This window comes from Lytechinus variegatus, chromosome 2 (assembly GCF_018143015.1).
Source record: "Lytechinus variegatus isolate NC3 chromosome 2, Lvar_3.0, whole genome shotgun sequence".
Lineage (NCBI taxonomy): Eukaryota > Metazoa > Echinodermata > Echinoidea > Temnopleuroida > Toxopneustidae > Lytechinus > Lytechinus variegatus.
The window spans coordinates 29,332,075-29,349,597 of NC_054741.1; the positions used below are offsets into that span (position 1 = coordinate 29,332,075).

Genomic DNA, 17,523 nt, shown 5'->3' on the forward strand with positions numbered 1-17,523 from the left:
TTCCTTTTAGATTCTTTTCCAGCGAAACATTTATAAATAGTATATAAAGCATAATTCAATTGATACCAGTATCAAAAGCTACCAAAATACAAAAACAACAAAAGAAGAACAAAATATGTAATCTGAATATGTAGGAATTGCCAAAGAAGCCAAGGACGCTTATCGAGAGCAATCCCAGAGTAAGAGTTAAAAAATACATTTACATCATGAAAAACAGGGAGTGCGAGACAGACGGGCAGAAATTTAAGAGAGGGGGATTGGAAGAAAAGGGAGAAAGATAGGGAAAATATGAGAAGAGAATTGATGTGTTCACGAATCAAGGGCGCCGGAAGCGGGGGGGGGGGGGGGGGCACTTGCCCCCCAAAAAAAAAAAAAATTTGGGGGAACAAACGGTTACATAAAATTATTAAAATGTTCCATTCTTTATGTAGAAATGTCAATTTTTTTCAGCTCGCGCTTTGCGCACGCGTTATTTGATTGTTGAAATATGTAACGTCTTCATGGCTAAGTGCAAGCAGTCCTTAACAGGTACCTTTTCGGTTAGTTCAAAGCGTATGTAAAATTTTTCTGCTCGCGTTTTGCGCTCGCATTATTAATGTAAGGAAGATCCCCAATTACTCATCCTTTTCATGGTTTACATAACATGAATAGAGTGTCTCGTTCAGTAGGTCTAAATCTCGAAATTTTCCGCTTGCACTTAGTGCTCGCATCAATTGTTTAGTTGTATACCTATTGTGCTTGAATTAAAAAAATGCTTAGAATTTCCATTCTATCGGTAAAAGTGTCCAAAAACTTCAGCTCGTACTTCGCGCTCGCATTATTTGAATTTTTTTTAAAAAAATATGTAACGTCTTCATTGCTAACTGCATGCAGTCTTTAACATGTACCTTTTCCATCAATTCATTCCTGCTCGCGCAACGCGTTCGTTGTAATTATTAAGTTGCATACACGTCTTTTTCAGGATAACAAACATTGCCCAGAATGTTCAAATTTTAGGAAAAATACATAAGATTTCAAAAAATTTAGCCTCGCGCTTCGCGCTCGCATCATATAATTATATATACATATGTAGATATTATATATTTACGTTAAAATAAAGCTAAGAAGTGACTATTAGGACTACCCCTTCAAAGAAACCAAAAATCATCTTCGAGCAGCCTATCGGGGAAAATATGGCTGAAAAAAAATCCCCCTCCCTATTGGCGAAGGCTGGATTCGCCCCTGCATTAAGGCCGAGGCTCGAGCTCGGCGGAAACAACCAGAAACTTTGGACCAATCACCGCCAATCACACACACACACCCTCGATCTCGATCAACAACGATCGATCGAAATTTCACGTCAAAATCGATAATGCATGCTATATCGTGAATCAAATTACCGGATCAAGATTTTGTCAATTGGTGTTTTGGACCACAACAACTAACACTAACATTTGGTTTGAAAGTACTGCAGATAGTGTGCAAACACATATCTTGGCCTGGAAAACGACATTGCTCATCATTTCGTAGTGCGTTGTGGAGTGTTCTACTGCCATGTGGAATGTTGCTTTCTTCATTTTGCTCATCGTTAAGGTGGACGTCAACACCGCTGGCGCAGGTACCGGTACCGTAAGTCCAATCCAAAGGCCAGGGTCCACTCCAATCCCACGGCATGCACTGTGCCGCGGGGCTGGGGTTTGTTTTCAGGCTCAGGCTGTTGCCCAGGAAACCCAGGCCAGGGGCTTACCGTGTATTTGACCATATAGACAAGGGACTAGGGTAATTTATGGTCAAAATATTTATCAAACTGAATTGTGAAAACAGAAATTGTGCACTTAGGCCTAGGCCCTACCACGATTAGAACGTGTTGCAGTAGGCCTAATGTATCTTGACATCGAGGCACAGACGTTTTTTGAGGTTCCACTTCCAGTCGACTGGATTCTGGAACCTCTGTCAAAAAAGCGAAAAATCTAGACTTTTTCTACAAAGTCTCGATCTGTCATTTGTGTTATTTGTAATAGATTTGAAAGAATTTAGAGATCGCGTATCGCGAAGAACTTTTTTACCTGAACCAGAGCTACCAAGTCTCACGCATTATGCGTGAGACTCGAGCATTTTGGACTCTTGTTCATCCCCTCAAATCTCTGTCTCACGCTACTATCACAGCCTATCCCCATATACATTGTACACAATGTCTGTGATCTCACTCAGATTCACAGAAAAATCTCACGCATAGCTGGTCTTTGAACTTGGCATCTCTGCTTAACAGTTAGTTTTGTGTCTATGGCTAAATACACGGTAAGCCCTGGCCTGGGCTCCCTTGGTTAATGGTTAACCTCAGGCTCAGGCAAGAGTTCGGAATAGGCTCCACTACCTCCGCTCGACCTAACTAGTTAGATAGGTGGAGCAGAGTTTAGCGGTAGTGAAGTGTAGTGCCGAACCTTCGCCAGAGGTAGGGTCTGCTAAGCCTTAGAGTTAGACACCTGGCAGCCGTTTTTTTTTCGTGGAGTTTTTCAACATTTTTGAATTTTTTTTTCAATTTCTCCTCGTACACAGCTCGCGATCTTGCAGCCGCCATTATAGGGGCTTAACAATGCAAAATCCCATGACAGGGCTCTTTAATTTTTTCTTTATATAAAAATATATAAAAAGAACTGGTCCAACATAAAGTTTTGGCCTGATATGCACCAAAACGGGAAAATTAAACTAAGAAGGAAAAAAAGAGTGACTTACTTCGGCTGTCGCTCAACTCCCACTTTCCTGGTTTATCCAAACTTAATACGTAAACATAAGGCCATTATTGAGTCCCTGTACAGATTGAGTTATAACTCTGGTCTCTGTAATTGGTGAGTGGAGCCAACAGAGTTCAGTGGAACAAACAATATAACAGAGAGTGAAGCTTTTGGTTTACATTAGATCTAGACCTGAGGAAAAGTGTTTGCTGCCTCACCCTCTTCGATATCTCGTAAAATCTCACTTTCAATAGGAGAAACAAACTTTAGATCTAACGTTAGAAGAGCCAGAAAAAAAAATTAAGAATACCCTCATTAGTCTACCAGTTTTTTAAAGTAGATCTAGATATAGGGGTTCTAGTCTAGACCTACATCGTAGATCTAGGCTAGTCTACAAATGTAGACCCACATCTGCAGTGTGTGTGTACCACAGCTGATTCAAGGAGTCTGCATAGCAGACTAGATCTAGGCCTAGATCTACATGTAAAATCCAAAAAAATTTAAGAGCAGACGTCGGGTTCGTCAATCATTTGTCTTCATGTTTCTAATCTAAAATCAGAGGCATAAACCTAGGATGGATCTAACATTAAGTTAGACTCTAAATAAATCTAGATCTATATGAAGTTTGTTAAAATTTTAACGTCATCAGGATCTAGACTAAATTTTTTTGGAGACCTAGGGGGTGTTGCAAGAAAATATTTGCAATCAATTGCAAATATTCTGCTGCAATTTTAAATTTGTTGATCACTTTTAATTATAGCAAATCAGATTACTCTCCTTGTTTCATGTAGCAGATTAGCAATCAAAATTGCAAATTTGCAATTAATTGCATGGCATATGCTTGATTTCGGGAACAAAACTAGACAAGTTTGCAATTGATTGCAAGTTTCTTGCGATGCCCCTTTAGACATGTACGGAACACAAAGGTGATTTCAAGTATGGTGTTGGTCTTGAGAACCTGAAAAAAAGACTGCTGAACCGAGCTTGCTTGATTCAGAAGGACATTTGAAATCATGATAGCTCATATCTCACTCTTTTGAATTGTGTCACATTTCACATGAGAAAGTCTTGATTCTGAAGTGAAATTGGGAAGATACTGCAATGAAATCTCAAATACAGAATGCAGAGTGTAAAATCACTGAGACTTGCTGCCCATTAAAATAGGTCTGAATTGAAGACAGAAATTTTTCTTCAATTATAATGTATCTTTTCTTGTACTTCTCTAAGTACTCTTCACTTATAATACGTTTTGCTCTCTTCAAATCTAAGAGCGTTGAATATTTAGTCAAAATGGAAAAGACTCTGTATAAATCCTATGTATCATTATTATTATTATTAATAAAAAGCTTTGATCACTTGCACTCATCTTTACCTGAAAAAGCTAATATCATAGTAATTTTTTCATACTATTTTTTTTAGATTGAGAATGCAGCCAAACTTGAAATATGATTTTTTTCCCCCAATGGCGAATGGGCTTGGCCATGGAAATTTGTTGTGCATTGATACGCAGGATCTATCTGCTAATCTCCGAAGCAAGAGAGGTAGAAGAACAAGAAGCAAAAGAAGATATGTGCCCTCTAGAAAAGTGGCTTTGCCCTATAAATAAATCTAAGGCTTGTTTGCGATTGTTTTGTTTTTGTTAAATACAGAGACTGAGATTATTTGTGAGAACCAAGATGGAGTAATAGACTGTGGTGAAAATCTTATCAGTATCTCATCCTCTGTCTATGGGCGAACTGATGCATCCACTTGTGGCTTGAGCTACACAACTGATTGTGTCTTGGATGTGGCCCCTGCATTGGTTTTCTGCAATGATCAGTCACAATGCACAGTGGAAGCTGGAAATAATCTTTTCGGGGATCCATGCCCAGGAACTCAGAAGTATCTAAATATCACCTACACATGTGAAGGTACCTCTAAACCTAATGAGTCTTTTCTAGTTTGTTATTCAGGGATAAAGATAAAATCTGGGGCTACTTTTTTTGCTCACCAGCCCAATTTAGTTAATTGTAATAGACCCTATTGGATATTGGCACACATATTGTATTGGGGTAAAGATGTGCAAGACACATTGTTTGTATGTTTCGGAAATTGTTTCACCATGGTAACAGTATATTATGGCCAAAATAAGGTAAAATACTTGCAGTTAGAACTACTTCCTCAGTTTTTAACCAACTCTCATGAAATTTGGCTCATGCATCGGTTTGAAATAAAGATGTCCAAGATATGTATTTTGTGTGTGTCGGAAATTGAGTTGCCGTTGTAAAGGCCCCCTTACACCTAACCATATTGCCTGAAATCTGCCTTGCGATGGCTGGTGAAAGGCATTTTTTAAATCGTTTTCAATAGTAACCGTCTGATAGTGAATCATATTTACCCTTCGTGTTTGGGTTCATACACCTTCTGAATTAAATTGTTGTTCATCAGTTTGAAATCACATCTCTTATTTAGTCTGCGGTAATCGTTTGTTATTGTTTGTGTGTTATTGTCGCGCAGAGTCTCTCATCGCGCTTTTGCCAAAGTAGACCAATCTCGAAAGAACCCTTAACGAAGCAACTCGATGACAAAATATGAGTTGCGCATGTAAACGAAGATACTATGACAAACAGATTTTAGTTTGCCATCTTCTATGCGAAGGGAAACCAATACAAACTTTTACTAAATTTTAATAGCGATACATACACAAAGACACGGCTAAGAGATACTAAGACAAACTATGGTTTGCGAATGTGAGCGCATGACCAGACGAATAATTTGGCGAGTTCTGAGCTGTTGCTGACTTCTTAGGCGTTCGTGCTGGTCTCTCCTCGTCCTCTTCCTCATCTGCAGTAGAACTTTAAATGGTACTTGAGGAGGAGAACCTGTACCTCCCTCTTGAAGACCTTGTACCGGCCCTTTCATTCATTTATTCATTCATTCACTCATTCATATGCATTTATTTCATTCATATATTAAAAATAACATTTACAAACGTATTGGAATAAACAAGAAATAGAAATAATTTATGGAATGAGGAGACAGCTTAGAAGGCAGAGAAGCCTTATTGGTGCTGCTACCAATAGTTCTAACAAAATACAAATTATAAAAAAAAAACTTACAATATACAACACCTAAAAAAACAAAATATGTAACATAAGCAAAGTAACGATAAAGCCTGTAATATAGAAAATGAATCAAGTAGTGTAGTTAAAAATAAATTTGATTTTAGTCTCCTATTGAAAACAGAAAGGAAGGTTTATAAACGAAGGTTATCCCAAATGAGTAGACCTTTGAAAAAAATGAATTTTTTAGCAACATTAGTTCTCGTCAATGGTAAGTGAAAATGAGGGGAAATGCGTGTATTATATGAATAGAAATCGTTGTTAAAGAAAATTTATCAGAAAGACATCATCTGCATCTCACTGATGAGGTACATGTAGATACCAAAGTTGCCGATGGAGTTCATTGGCTTTGGCTCTGTAGCTTTGGCGATGGATTCCTTGATTGCAGCCAAAGTGGTGGCGCTTTCAGCAGCAACCTGTTGCAGGGCTTCCAGGTCTAGTTCCTCCGGGTCCTTGTTCTGCTTCTTTGCCTTGGACTTGCCCTGCTTCTTGGCAGCTTCTTTTCCCTGTTTTGCAGCCTCTCTCTCTCTCACTGCAGGGGCTAGATCCCCAGCATTGGCATCTATGATCTCCTTTATCTGAAAAGATTAATGGCAAATGAAGCAGAAATATATGAAATATGAAAACTATTTATAAACAATTATTCAACATAACATAATAAATTCATGTATATAGTTTAGATATAACTCTATATGTAAAATTAGGTGGACATTTGGCATCTTATTTCTTTGTTTTGGTGATCAGCTAATGTAGGGTTTGCTATTATGACAGAATAAACCACATTGTTGGATGTCCACGAAATGTTATCTGTAGCATTATAATACTTACACTTTTCACAGGATCCAGGTTTGTGGTGGGTCTCTCCCACAGGAATGCGAACTTGGTGAGAATCTAGTTTTGCTTATAGGGCAGATCCTCCAGAGCATCACCAGACTTGGTCTTTGCCAGCTTGGTGAACATATCCCTCATCCTCTTCCACCAGCCCTCGATATCAGTGACTGGAATATACAAAAATATTGTATTATATTTATATCATATGGGTTATTCAGTGTTGCATTGAAATAAACTACTCACAAAAAGTTAAGGATCACAAGTAAATTCTGTTCTGTAACTTCTTGTTACCATGTATGTGTAACCACATTTTATTGAAGACCTAATGATAACTGTTCAGCAAAGTTTGTTGTATTGCATGTGTCTCATCGCTTACTTTACACAATCTTCTGTCAGATGCATTGGGTCAAACATTCATAAAAGGGAGTAATTTGAACATCCATGGACAAGTTGAATGGGATGCAAACTCAAAAAATTATACTCAGCATGTAAAATCAATGTTTTATAAACATATTCAGAGACTTATGGCTCTCTTTTTTTTGCCTGGAATTAATAACAGCTTAACATTTCATCAACTTATCATAAATGACAGATGATTCTTAACTTTTTGTGACTATTATGGTATGATATATTTACCTGAGACCTGGACAGACTGGGATTATTGCTGCAACAAAGACTGGTGACGTCCCGGTTTACTTAGTCTTTGTTGCGAATGTCCCACAGGGACCAATGGTCTTGGAGGAACTCAACCATCCCCTCCTCATTTCCTGAATGAATATCCTTTCTATAATTTGACCTCCCATTGCTGTCCCTCCTCTTTCTGCCACCTGTTTCTTCTTGCCACCACACTGACTGTAAAAGACATGTCGAAAATTATTGATTATTGAAAGCTTGTGGATGTAATATGATATGATAAATTATTGTAATAGATACATCACAAGCTTTCAATAATTGTTTAGCAAATTATAATATTACCTTGTGCTGGTGCCTAGTCGGTGCCTCGTCATCACCACTGACATTACTGGCGGTATCCTCTTGATGTTGGTGTAGAGGCGGTGTTGGAGACCGTGTGGACGTAGGAGACCATGACCGTGGCTGTGACTGTAGACCGGTAGATCGTGAGTCTGTGGGACTGTCAGGAGGAGGCGGCACTTCAGACTGTGGTTGTGAGCATCCCGAGGTTGTGGATTTTTTCCCGGTAGGCGGTAGATGCAGTCTTTTGTACCTCCCTCTGCCTTTGCCTTGTCCTTTCACTGTAGGCATGTTACGTGGATGACTTCTCTGGCCATACTGAAATCCAGATGAATCTGGTTGCTTTTTTACACCCAAGGAGTGCACACGTATAAGAATGTCCTTGTCTTCGTTTCTAATCGCACGCCATATCAAACCATTGCTCACTGTTCGTTCGTCTGATTGGGTTATATCAACCCTTCGCTCGCCTTCGACTGCAATTTACTCAAAGAGGTGAGCAAAAAAAATTGTTATCCTTTGCTTACCGTTCGTTGATAAAATTCGACAATGGTTACTGATCGCATGATTTGATGGAAATTTTATTTGAGTTTGATGAATTTGCGTGCATTTTGTGCATTTGTCCCATTGGTCACCCTTCGTCTGCCTTCATTTGGTCAGATGTGAGGGGGCTTTAACAACATATGCACTCCAAATTAGGTAAAAATTTTGCGGTTCATACTTCATCAGTTTTCAACTAATTCCCATGAAATTTGGCTCACCCATTAGTCTTGAGTTATCTATAGATGTGCATGGCATATTTTCCCTTGTGTTGGAAATCTTATTGCCATGGTAGCAACCAGGGGCGTCGATCCATTTTTCAGATTGGGGGGGCAAAATCATGAATAAATTTTCCAAAGGTGCTCGATCAGACAACAAACTCACACACACACATATGCCGTATACGGTATATGTGTGTACATATATACATGTATATATAATATATATATACTTATATATATATACATATACATACCGGTATACATATCTCACCAGCAGATTAATGCGAGCGCGAAGCGCGAGCTGAAAATTTTGATATTTCGATCTGAAAAAAAAGTTGAGTTTAATAGACGTTTTTAATAAAGAACAAGATATATATCTCCAACAAAAGATTATTGCAAATCAAAGTGGGAGTTCTTTTGAGGTTTAGAACTGAAAACGGGACCATATTCACCTATTTAATCATGGAAAGTATGGGTTTTTGTTACAGAAATGATGCAAGCGCGAGCTGAAATTTTTGATATTTCAATCTGAAGAGTGGACATTTTGACCACGATTTTAGACGAAGAAAGAGTTGTATCTCAATCTCGCTTGCTGATTTCTGTGTAACATTACAATCTTATTTTATTTTAGCACATGCGGAATTATTGGGGGGGGGCAAAACGATATGTTTGCCCCCCCAAATATTTTCATTGGTGGGGCGATCGCCCCCCCTGCCCCCCCATAATCGCCTCTGGTAGCAACATATTATATGTCAAAAGATCAGGCAAAAATCTTGCAGTTCGAACTACTTCACAAGTTTTTAACTTCTCTCATGATATTTGGCTCACACAGTGGTCTTGGGGTAATACTAGGCAAGACATATTTTCTCCATGTGTTTGAAACTGTTGCCATGGTAATGGCATACTGTGGGGGTATTAATCACCTTCAGTGATAGTTCTAGTTTTTCCAGGGCTCTCTGGTCTTTTCAGGGCAAATTCTCCCAAAGCCCTAAGTATTTTTCCCCTGCTATTCAATGGTTACTTTTCACAGCCTCTTACAATTGTTAGTGAAAATTTTGCATAGGATCAGATGGCACCATCATATTTCAAATTTATGTATATATCTGAGAAAAAGTTTTTTTTTTTTTATATATGCATCTCCAGGAATTTTTTATTCTGATAAGACGTCCTCTTATGACAGGGGAAAACCAAAATCATTTGAAGATCATCAAAGGTAAAAAGACTGAGGAACAGGCATTTTGTCAAAAGCTTTCTTTGTTAGATTTGTGTTAAGGTGCAGAATTCTGAAGGCTTATTAGTGTTTGATGTCCTTTGTTGAGGAAGACTCGGCTCTGTCAACCACTCTCAATTTGAAGGAAGGATCATTAACTTTCACCATTCTTAGCACTTTTTCCATACTATTTTTCGTAATAACTTTACTGAACAATCCAATGGGAAATATAGTTTCTTTCCCATATTTAAAAAAAAGCCCTATTTTCCAGTTGAATGGATTGGGAGGTCTGAAAACTGAGTAGGGAGTTATCAAAATCAAAACAAGTAGACATGAGGGAATGGACAAGTTGATCAGTATTATTTTGTGTTAAAACTTGTTTCTAACAAAGCAAAGATTAAGTTAGAACAATACATACATGCATGCATACACACACACACATACACACATACATACATACATACATCTTCCTCTCATCTACTCAGGTCTCTCTCAAATTCAAGCCAGCCTCTCATCTCTCCTACTTTGCAAGCTTTCTAATCTTTTTGGTTTACAGTTCTTTTTAGAACTACACTCAATTCCAAATAGATACTTTACTTTTTAGCCTCCACTTTGTCTTCTCTCCATTTCACTTCTACTTTTATTCACTTTCTCTTTGTCCTTTCTGGACTCTACACATGTTGTAGCTTAAACCATTTCTGCGATTGTTTATACCACCATGCAAACCTTCAACCATCAGCTAACCCTTTTATGATTGAACAGTTCACTGTATCCTCAATTATTTGTGTCCTTATTTAATGTATAATGAAATTGATTGTCGTAATAATATTTTATCTTTGTCATTTTTATGGAAAAATTGTCAAGTAATACATATCAACCCTATTCCCCAATCTCTTTTTCCTCAGATTCTCTCTGTGAAACTGACTGGGTTTATAATGACAGAAACTGTTATCTTTTCGAGGAAAGTTGGAAATCTTGGGAGTCAGCAAGAGAATATTGTTCTGGATTTGGTGCTGACTTAGCCAGCATACATAGTGAAGAGGAGAATTCGTTTATACTTGGTAAGAATTATAAGTGAAGAGAAAGGGATACAGAGAGAGAGAGAGCAAGCATAGAGATGGAGTATTATGAAAATATGCCTGTCACTATTTAAGAGATTAGAATGAAACTTCATGAAAGCAATACAATTTTTGGAATACCCAGACACAACACCCAAATGACAAATGATATACCAATCAAAAGCTTGTAAACCACTAAACACAGCAAATGCAGCCTTCATGCATTTTCACTGCTTACCAGCTGAGTATTTGCTTACCAATAGCTCCAATTATCTGCTTCAAAAATATGATTTCTTGTGATTTCCACAGGCCTCAAGACCTTGATGTCATGTTAGAAGCATTGTGATACCATAGTTTTGTATATAGGAAAACCAGGTGATTTTTTTCTGCTTTCAGATTACACATTTTGTTTTCTTTGCTTCTATCACATAGAGATATAAATATATTTTCCTGCAAGGTTGATTGATAAAATCTGCAGCTTAAGACTAGTTTTTGCCATATTTTATTGCCTTTGCTTTTGATGCAGCTTTCCGGTTCTATCTGCATTCAGATTATGTATAAGAATGTTTCCTGACCAAGTAATATAGCAATTTAGACCCAATACAAGCCAAACAAAAAAATCACAAAGACTAGTGAAGAGTTGTAGGTTGCCATCTATCTGAGAGCTGAATAATTGTCTCTGCCATTTTCTTCTGTAAATGAATGAAAAAATCAAATTCGTAATAAAAAAAGGAGAAAAGTTTTTCTGTGTACAAACCTATAGGCCCGAATTCACAAAGGTGGTTTCTGCAGAAACCATGGTTTTAACCGTGGGTTTTGCTGATTTTGGTATTCACAAAGGTGGTTTCAAATGAAACCATGGTTTCAACCGTGGGTTTTCGGCATGATTTTGAGTCAACTGTTTTAGGTGGTTTCAATTAAACCGTGGGTTTTAGGAAAACCATGGTTTTTAGGCACATTGACCAATCACAGATCAGTATTTCGGTACATTGCTGAGCAAGTGCATAGACGACGATAAATCAGCTTTGCACGAAATGAAGAGGAGCGAAGCACTTAATATCGGTATTTGCCGAGCTGTGAGAACATCGTAAGTAATTAACCATTTTATAGTGACAATGAATATTTTTTCTACGTCTGCATGTATTTGTTTGTAAAGAAATATTATAATTAATGCTGTAAATGCATGCAAAGTTAAGAGCGGAACGGTTTTCTTGGGATGGAAAAAGCATTATCGCACGCAAGTTATTTTCCAGTCCAACGCGTGAAGTTTTGTGTCCTGTCAAAATATAACGAAGAGCTGTCCCGCCGACTCGCTCAGGCATCAGGAGAAGGCATTGTCATTGTGATAATCTTACTGCAGAGCGGTAACATGATAAAGCCGCCAACGTAGTCAGACTTTCAACCACACACAATTGTGCGAAATTCAAGAAAATTTTGTTCTTAATCAATTTGTACCTTAGTAGTCTAGTGATCACAAAAATAATTTTTCAACATTCACTTATTCAGATCCAACTTGAGAAATGTAGTAGATCTAGCCTCGCGCCTCGCACCCCTCGAGGACTCTGATATTTATTATAATTTTTTTATCATGAAGCCGTAGCCAAGTTATACATGCTAGTCTATGCCTGGGCCTGGGGTGAACCCAGGGAACTCTCGCCTGCGTAGCGGGTGGGAGCCCAGGAGCATACCGTGTAATTGACCATACTCACGGGACAAGGGTAGATTATGGTCAAAATATCTAGCAAGATAAATTATGAAAACAGAAATTATGCACTTACCACGATTATATGGATGATGGTCTAACGAGTGGCAGTTTTTCTGACATCTGGGCACAGACTGGAACCTCAAAAAATGAAAAGTTTTCTCCTACCCCCGTCTCGATCGGCCATTTTTGTTATGAATTGTAACAAAATGGCCGATCGAAATGGGGGTAGGAGAGAAGTTTTAGTTTTTTGAGGTTCCATGCTGTGCCCAGATGTCAGGAAAACTGCCGATCGTTAGACCTTCATCCATATAATCATGGTAAGTGCATAATTTCTGTTTTCATAATTTATCTTGCTAGATATTTTGACCATAATCTAGCCTTGTCCCGCGATCCCGTGAGTATGGGTCAATACATGAATTACATGAGCTCCTGGGCGCCGGACCGCTACGCGGGCCGGCGCTCCCTGGGTTAGCCTTGGGTAGGCCCTAGCCTAGGGCTATGTCAGTGTGTGTTGAAGCTGGTAAACAATTGATGGAATCCCCTTCAATATCCACATCACTGCAAATTGGTTAAATACACTAAATTTAAGTTTTATACCTTTTTTACACCTTATATCATAAAAGGAATAAATATTCTTATAGGGCCTAAATAATCAGATCGATCTGGTGGCCATTTTTTTTGCAAAATCTTCCCATCCCTTCAGTGGCGTAACTACGGGGGGGCATGGGGGGGCACGTGCCCCCCAATCGGCTGGCCAAAAAAAAAAAAAAAAAAACGGGGAAAGGGAGAAAAAGAGGGAAAAGGGAGGAGAAACGTAGTGGGGAAAGAAGAGATTATTGTTCATTATAATGTTATATTATATTATGTTGTATGTTATATTACATAAGAAGCATTTTTTCATTACTTTATGAAACATTATTTGTTTCATTGTTCCTGGTGTTTTACGAGATATATAATCCTGCTGTACTAAAACCTCCCGTTTTCAAATCAATATACACAAATATATTTCCTCGCAATTCGAGTTATTATTGCTTTATGTAGTGACATATTCTTATTTTTCATGACTACTTAAAGTGATTGCCCTATTTTAAGGTCTTAATATAAAACATTTCCTGTCCGTGCTAACGTTCGCATTAGTGAATTGGTGAGATTTCTGCTCTTCATGAACTCCTTAAATCAGTCCTTAAAATGTCAATTTTTCTGATCTGAATATCAAAAATTTTCAGCTCGCGTTTCGCGCTCGCACCATTCGGCTAGTGAAATACGTAGGGTCTTAGGGAATTCCTACAAACAAGCCTTAAAATGCCCCTCTTCAGGTCGGAATATACTAAATTTTCAGCTCGCGCTTTGCACTCGCAGTATTTGATTAGTGAGATGCGTATGATACTCATGATTACAATGATGACTTCAAAAAGTACTTCATGTGTTTAGATGTAATTGTAACAAAATCGGCAAGTGCTTGGCACTGGCAATAGATGACTATGGTGAGATACACTGTTAGAAAAAATAAAAGAAGTTCCTGCAGCAGAGTCTCGAGAACACCTGTAATCTTACCGAATTGCGTAATAATCATTCTGTAAATTCATAAAACAAGAATTTTTCTGCAATTTAACAGAACAGGTCTGTTTAAAAAAGGGGAAAAGGGTGTTTTATTCAAGGAAATTTGTAAGATTCCATACATCAAATACCAATTTCCTGTAAGATTACGCAATTCGGTAAGATTACAGGTGTTCTCGAGACTCTGCTGCAGGAACTTCTTCTATTTTTTCTAACAGTGTAGGTATACTCTTAATGGATTCACAAAAAGCATTGTCCTTAAAATATCCATGTTTGGGGTCAATAAATAAAAAAATTCAGCTCGCGCTTCGCGCTCGCATCATTTGGTTAGTGAAATACATTCGGTCTTAGGGAATACATACAAACAAGCCTTAGAATGCCCCTCTTCAGGTCTAAATTTCCTAAATTTTTATCCCGCTCTTCGCGCTTGCAGTATTTGATTAGTTAAATGCGTATGATAATCATGATTACAGTGACTACAAAAGGTGTTTCATGACTGTGTTTAGATGTAATTCTAACAAAATCAGCAAAGGATGGCACTAGCATTAGATGACTGTGGTGAGATATTTATACTCTTAATGTATTTTGAAATAGTCCTAAAAATTTCTCTAATTAGGTTCAATATATAAAAAAAATTAGCTCGCGCTTCGCGCTCGCATTGTTTGTTTAGCGATACAGTTACATATCATGATTACAAAAAATTGCTTATAATGTCCCTTTTTAGCTCTAAATGTAAAAAATTTTCAGCTCGCTCTTCGCGCTCGCATTATTTAATCAGTGAAATACATATCCTGCATGTCCTTAAAATATCTCTGTTAAGTCAGAATACCTGACAACTGAGCGCGCTTCGCGCGCTCCCTAAGTGATTCGAAATTTTTGCTGGTGCCCCCCCAATGCTGTGACCCACGGTACGCCACTGCATCCCTTGCTGCGCACTGCGTAATACAATAGGCTTGACTCGCTTTGTTTACATTCTTGATGTAGCTACAATACGATTAACACAGGGAACTCCCGCCCGCTAAGGGCGGGAGTTCCCTGGGTTACAATACGATGAGCTACGTTGTGAAGCACCGTTCTGTAGAACAATTAATTGAATGGATTATTTTAACAAATCACCCCAAATGATAATAAGAATTTACATTTTGGTTGGAAATCTGGCAGGTTTGAAGAGATGTTGAATTATGTTTCATGTCCATTTGATTTAAAGCTTAATTTAATGTAGATCTATCTGTACTTTGTTTATTTCCGCAGTAAATTTTTGAATGGGTGAAAACATCTTACAAGTTAACATGCACAGGCTGTCCTGAGAGACTATTAAAGGAGGATTGTAAGAGAGGTATGTTCATTTTTGTTGTCGTTTCTATGTGGACTTTTGTCTATTTCCTAAATTTTTTCTTTGTCACCGTCTAAAACTTTTTTATCTAATTTGTTGTCATGATAAAGAACCACTTATTTTGATCAATTTCAATCTTGGTTGATGTACACATCTGACAGTGACTGAATTGATCTAAATTCCGTGTCACATGGTCATAGAGTATAATGCCTAAATGTCAAATATTTGTAGATCCAGTTGATCAATTTAAATTTAACTTTATGAGAATGGCAATCTGATTAGGTTGTGGGCAAAAAAAAGTCATTTGACCAAATATATGCAGATTTAAAAGGTAGGCCTATTAATTTTGACAGTACGCAGTAAAGGTAGTTAAGAATACATATTTTTTTCAATGTTTAAATATTTTCTTTTGCTTCTCACTCTAACTCAATAGGAATATGCCAACAAGAACTGCAATGAGGAGTCGTTGACAGGAGGAAACTTTTTAAAAGAGACCACACACTACCTCATCAACATGCTTGAAGATGATCTGAGCCTGAAGAGGGACAAAGGGCCTAGTGATAAGACTACCTTTCTGCAAGTATTGACAATTCTGCTTTTGTATGGTGTAAGTATTTTTTTTAATGAGAAAGTTATATGACAATGACATCTCAAGACAAGCCTAGTGTATGCAAGTATTAGTGATATTCTTGTAAGAAGGAAGACTCAATGTAAAAAGTGAAAATAAATTTTGGCAACTGCCTGTTTTTAATTTACAATGAACTGTGCATATGATAATACAATCAGAAATGTAAATTAGAACTATATGTTTTGTCATCCATTGTGGACAGATTCTTCCAAAATCCCTAATTTACATTAAAGAAAAAAATATGAGAGGTTGCATCATGATCTTGGTTATTTGAAAAAAGTATTGCATCGGCTATGCTCAATGTATGTTTGTCACACAAATGTTTATGGGATACGGATAGGTTTAGCCTTTAGACCAGTAAAGTAATTTTTAAAGGATTCCATATGGGAACCAGTCTTTTTTTTCAAATCTTACAATGTAAAGACAATAGAATAGTTACATTTTGTTTTCTCTTTGTCATCTTAAAAAAATTTAAAAAAAACGCAGAGTAAGATGCAACTTCTGGCAATATATCTTCATTTACAGGATAATTTCAGGGAATACGTGGTGATGAGGCATCAGTGTTGCAATTATCTGTGAGTGATCAAAGATGTTTCACAAGCCATAGCAAGAAAAAAGAGGTTTTGTGAGAACTTCAACAACCAGAGATGAGATTGAGACTACCCAACAACAACTGTGTGAGTGATCGATTGGACCCATGTCTATACAAGAATTCCTGGAGGGAAACAAGCCTTGTACTTTCCTGAAGGGCAAGTCCACCCCAACAAAAAGTTTCTTTGATATAATACAGAAAATTCCAATGAGCATAACACTAAACATTTCATCAAAATTTGATGTAAAATGAGAAAGTGTTGACATTTTGAAGTTTTGCTTATTTTCACAAAACAGACATCCTGGTCAGTATGCAAATGAGTGACAAAGTGACGTTCTCCACTCAGTGTTTCTTTTTGTAATATACTAGTATCATGATTTTTTTCCCTCATAATGTGTATAAAGTACAGGTGAGATATGGTTTGATTTCTCCCTGAAACTTTTGTAAAAAGCCATTGTGGCAACCTATACTCAATTCGATGAAGAGTTTTCTCATAATTGTGAATTCTGTAAAAAAAATCAAGCATTATGATATATTTCTACAGAAGAAAGAGTGAGTGTGTGATACTGATATAGACTTGCTTGCATATCACCTGTTTTACCACTTTATTAATTAATTTCTTATTTTACATCCTATTTTGACGTTTTCAGTGTCATGCATGTTTTATTTATCTCTATTCCAGTCACATTAACTTTTTTTTGTACAGTGGACTTGCTCTAGAACAGGTATTTTTTGTAATGTACAAGTAAGAATTTCATTATTTGTGTCTTTTTTAACACTTTTTTTTCAGGGGTGGGGGGGTTGAATCGGCCTCTCTTGAGATCTCTGCCAATGATCACATTAACGCCTTGAAAATTGGTATGATAATAGTGGGGGATGTCCTGTGCAATGCTGTTTGGTTAATTTTTCCGAAATCGTCAGATCTTTTACATTAATTAATTATGCTAATTTCTGCATAAATCATACTTTTATACCATTGCTAACAATCAAAATGAAAAAAAAAATCCTAGATTGAAAATGAATTTCTTATGTATTTTATTTTATGAATTTCTTATGTATATCTTTGT

General features: G+C 37.3%; 1 protein-coding gene and 1 long non-coding RNA gene across 2 annotated transcripts in view; both read left to right on the plus strand.

Annotated features, from left to right (window-relative positions):
- The first annotated feature begins 1,384 nt into the window (after positions 1-1,384).
- Positions 1,385-17,523, plus strand: part of LOC121407780 (polycystic kidney disease protein 1-like 2) — a 54,784-nt gene continuing 38,645 nt past the window's right edge. The window contains exons 1-3 of the mRNA XM_041598977.1: positions 1,385-1,597; positions 4,361-4,621; positions 10,489-10,644. Coding sequence (XP_041454911.1) covers positions 1,534-1,597; positions 4,361-4,621; positions 10,489-10,644 — 481 coding nt within the window. The 5' untranslated portion in view covers positions 1,385-1,533. The remainder of the gene's footprint in view (positions 1,598-4,360; positions 4,622-10,488; positions 10,645-17,523) is intronic.
- Positions 11,567-16,957, plus strand: LOC121407781. The gene is made up of 4 exons (XR_005968951.1): positions 11,567-11,728; positions 15,155-15,239; positions 15,670-15,843; positions 16,390-16,957. It is a non-coding gene; the product is annotated as an uncharacterized LOC121407781 (long non-coding RNA).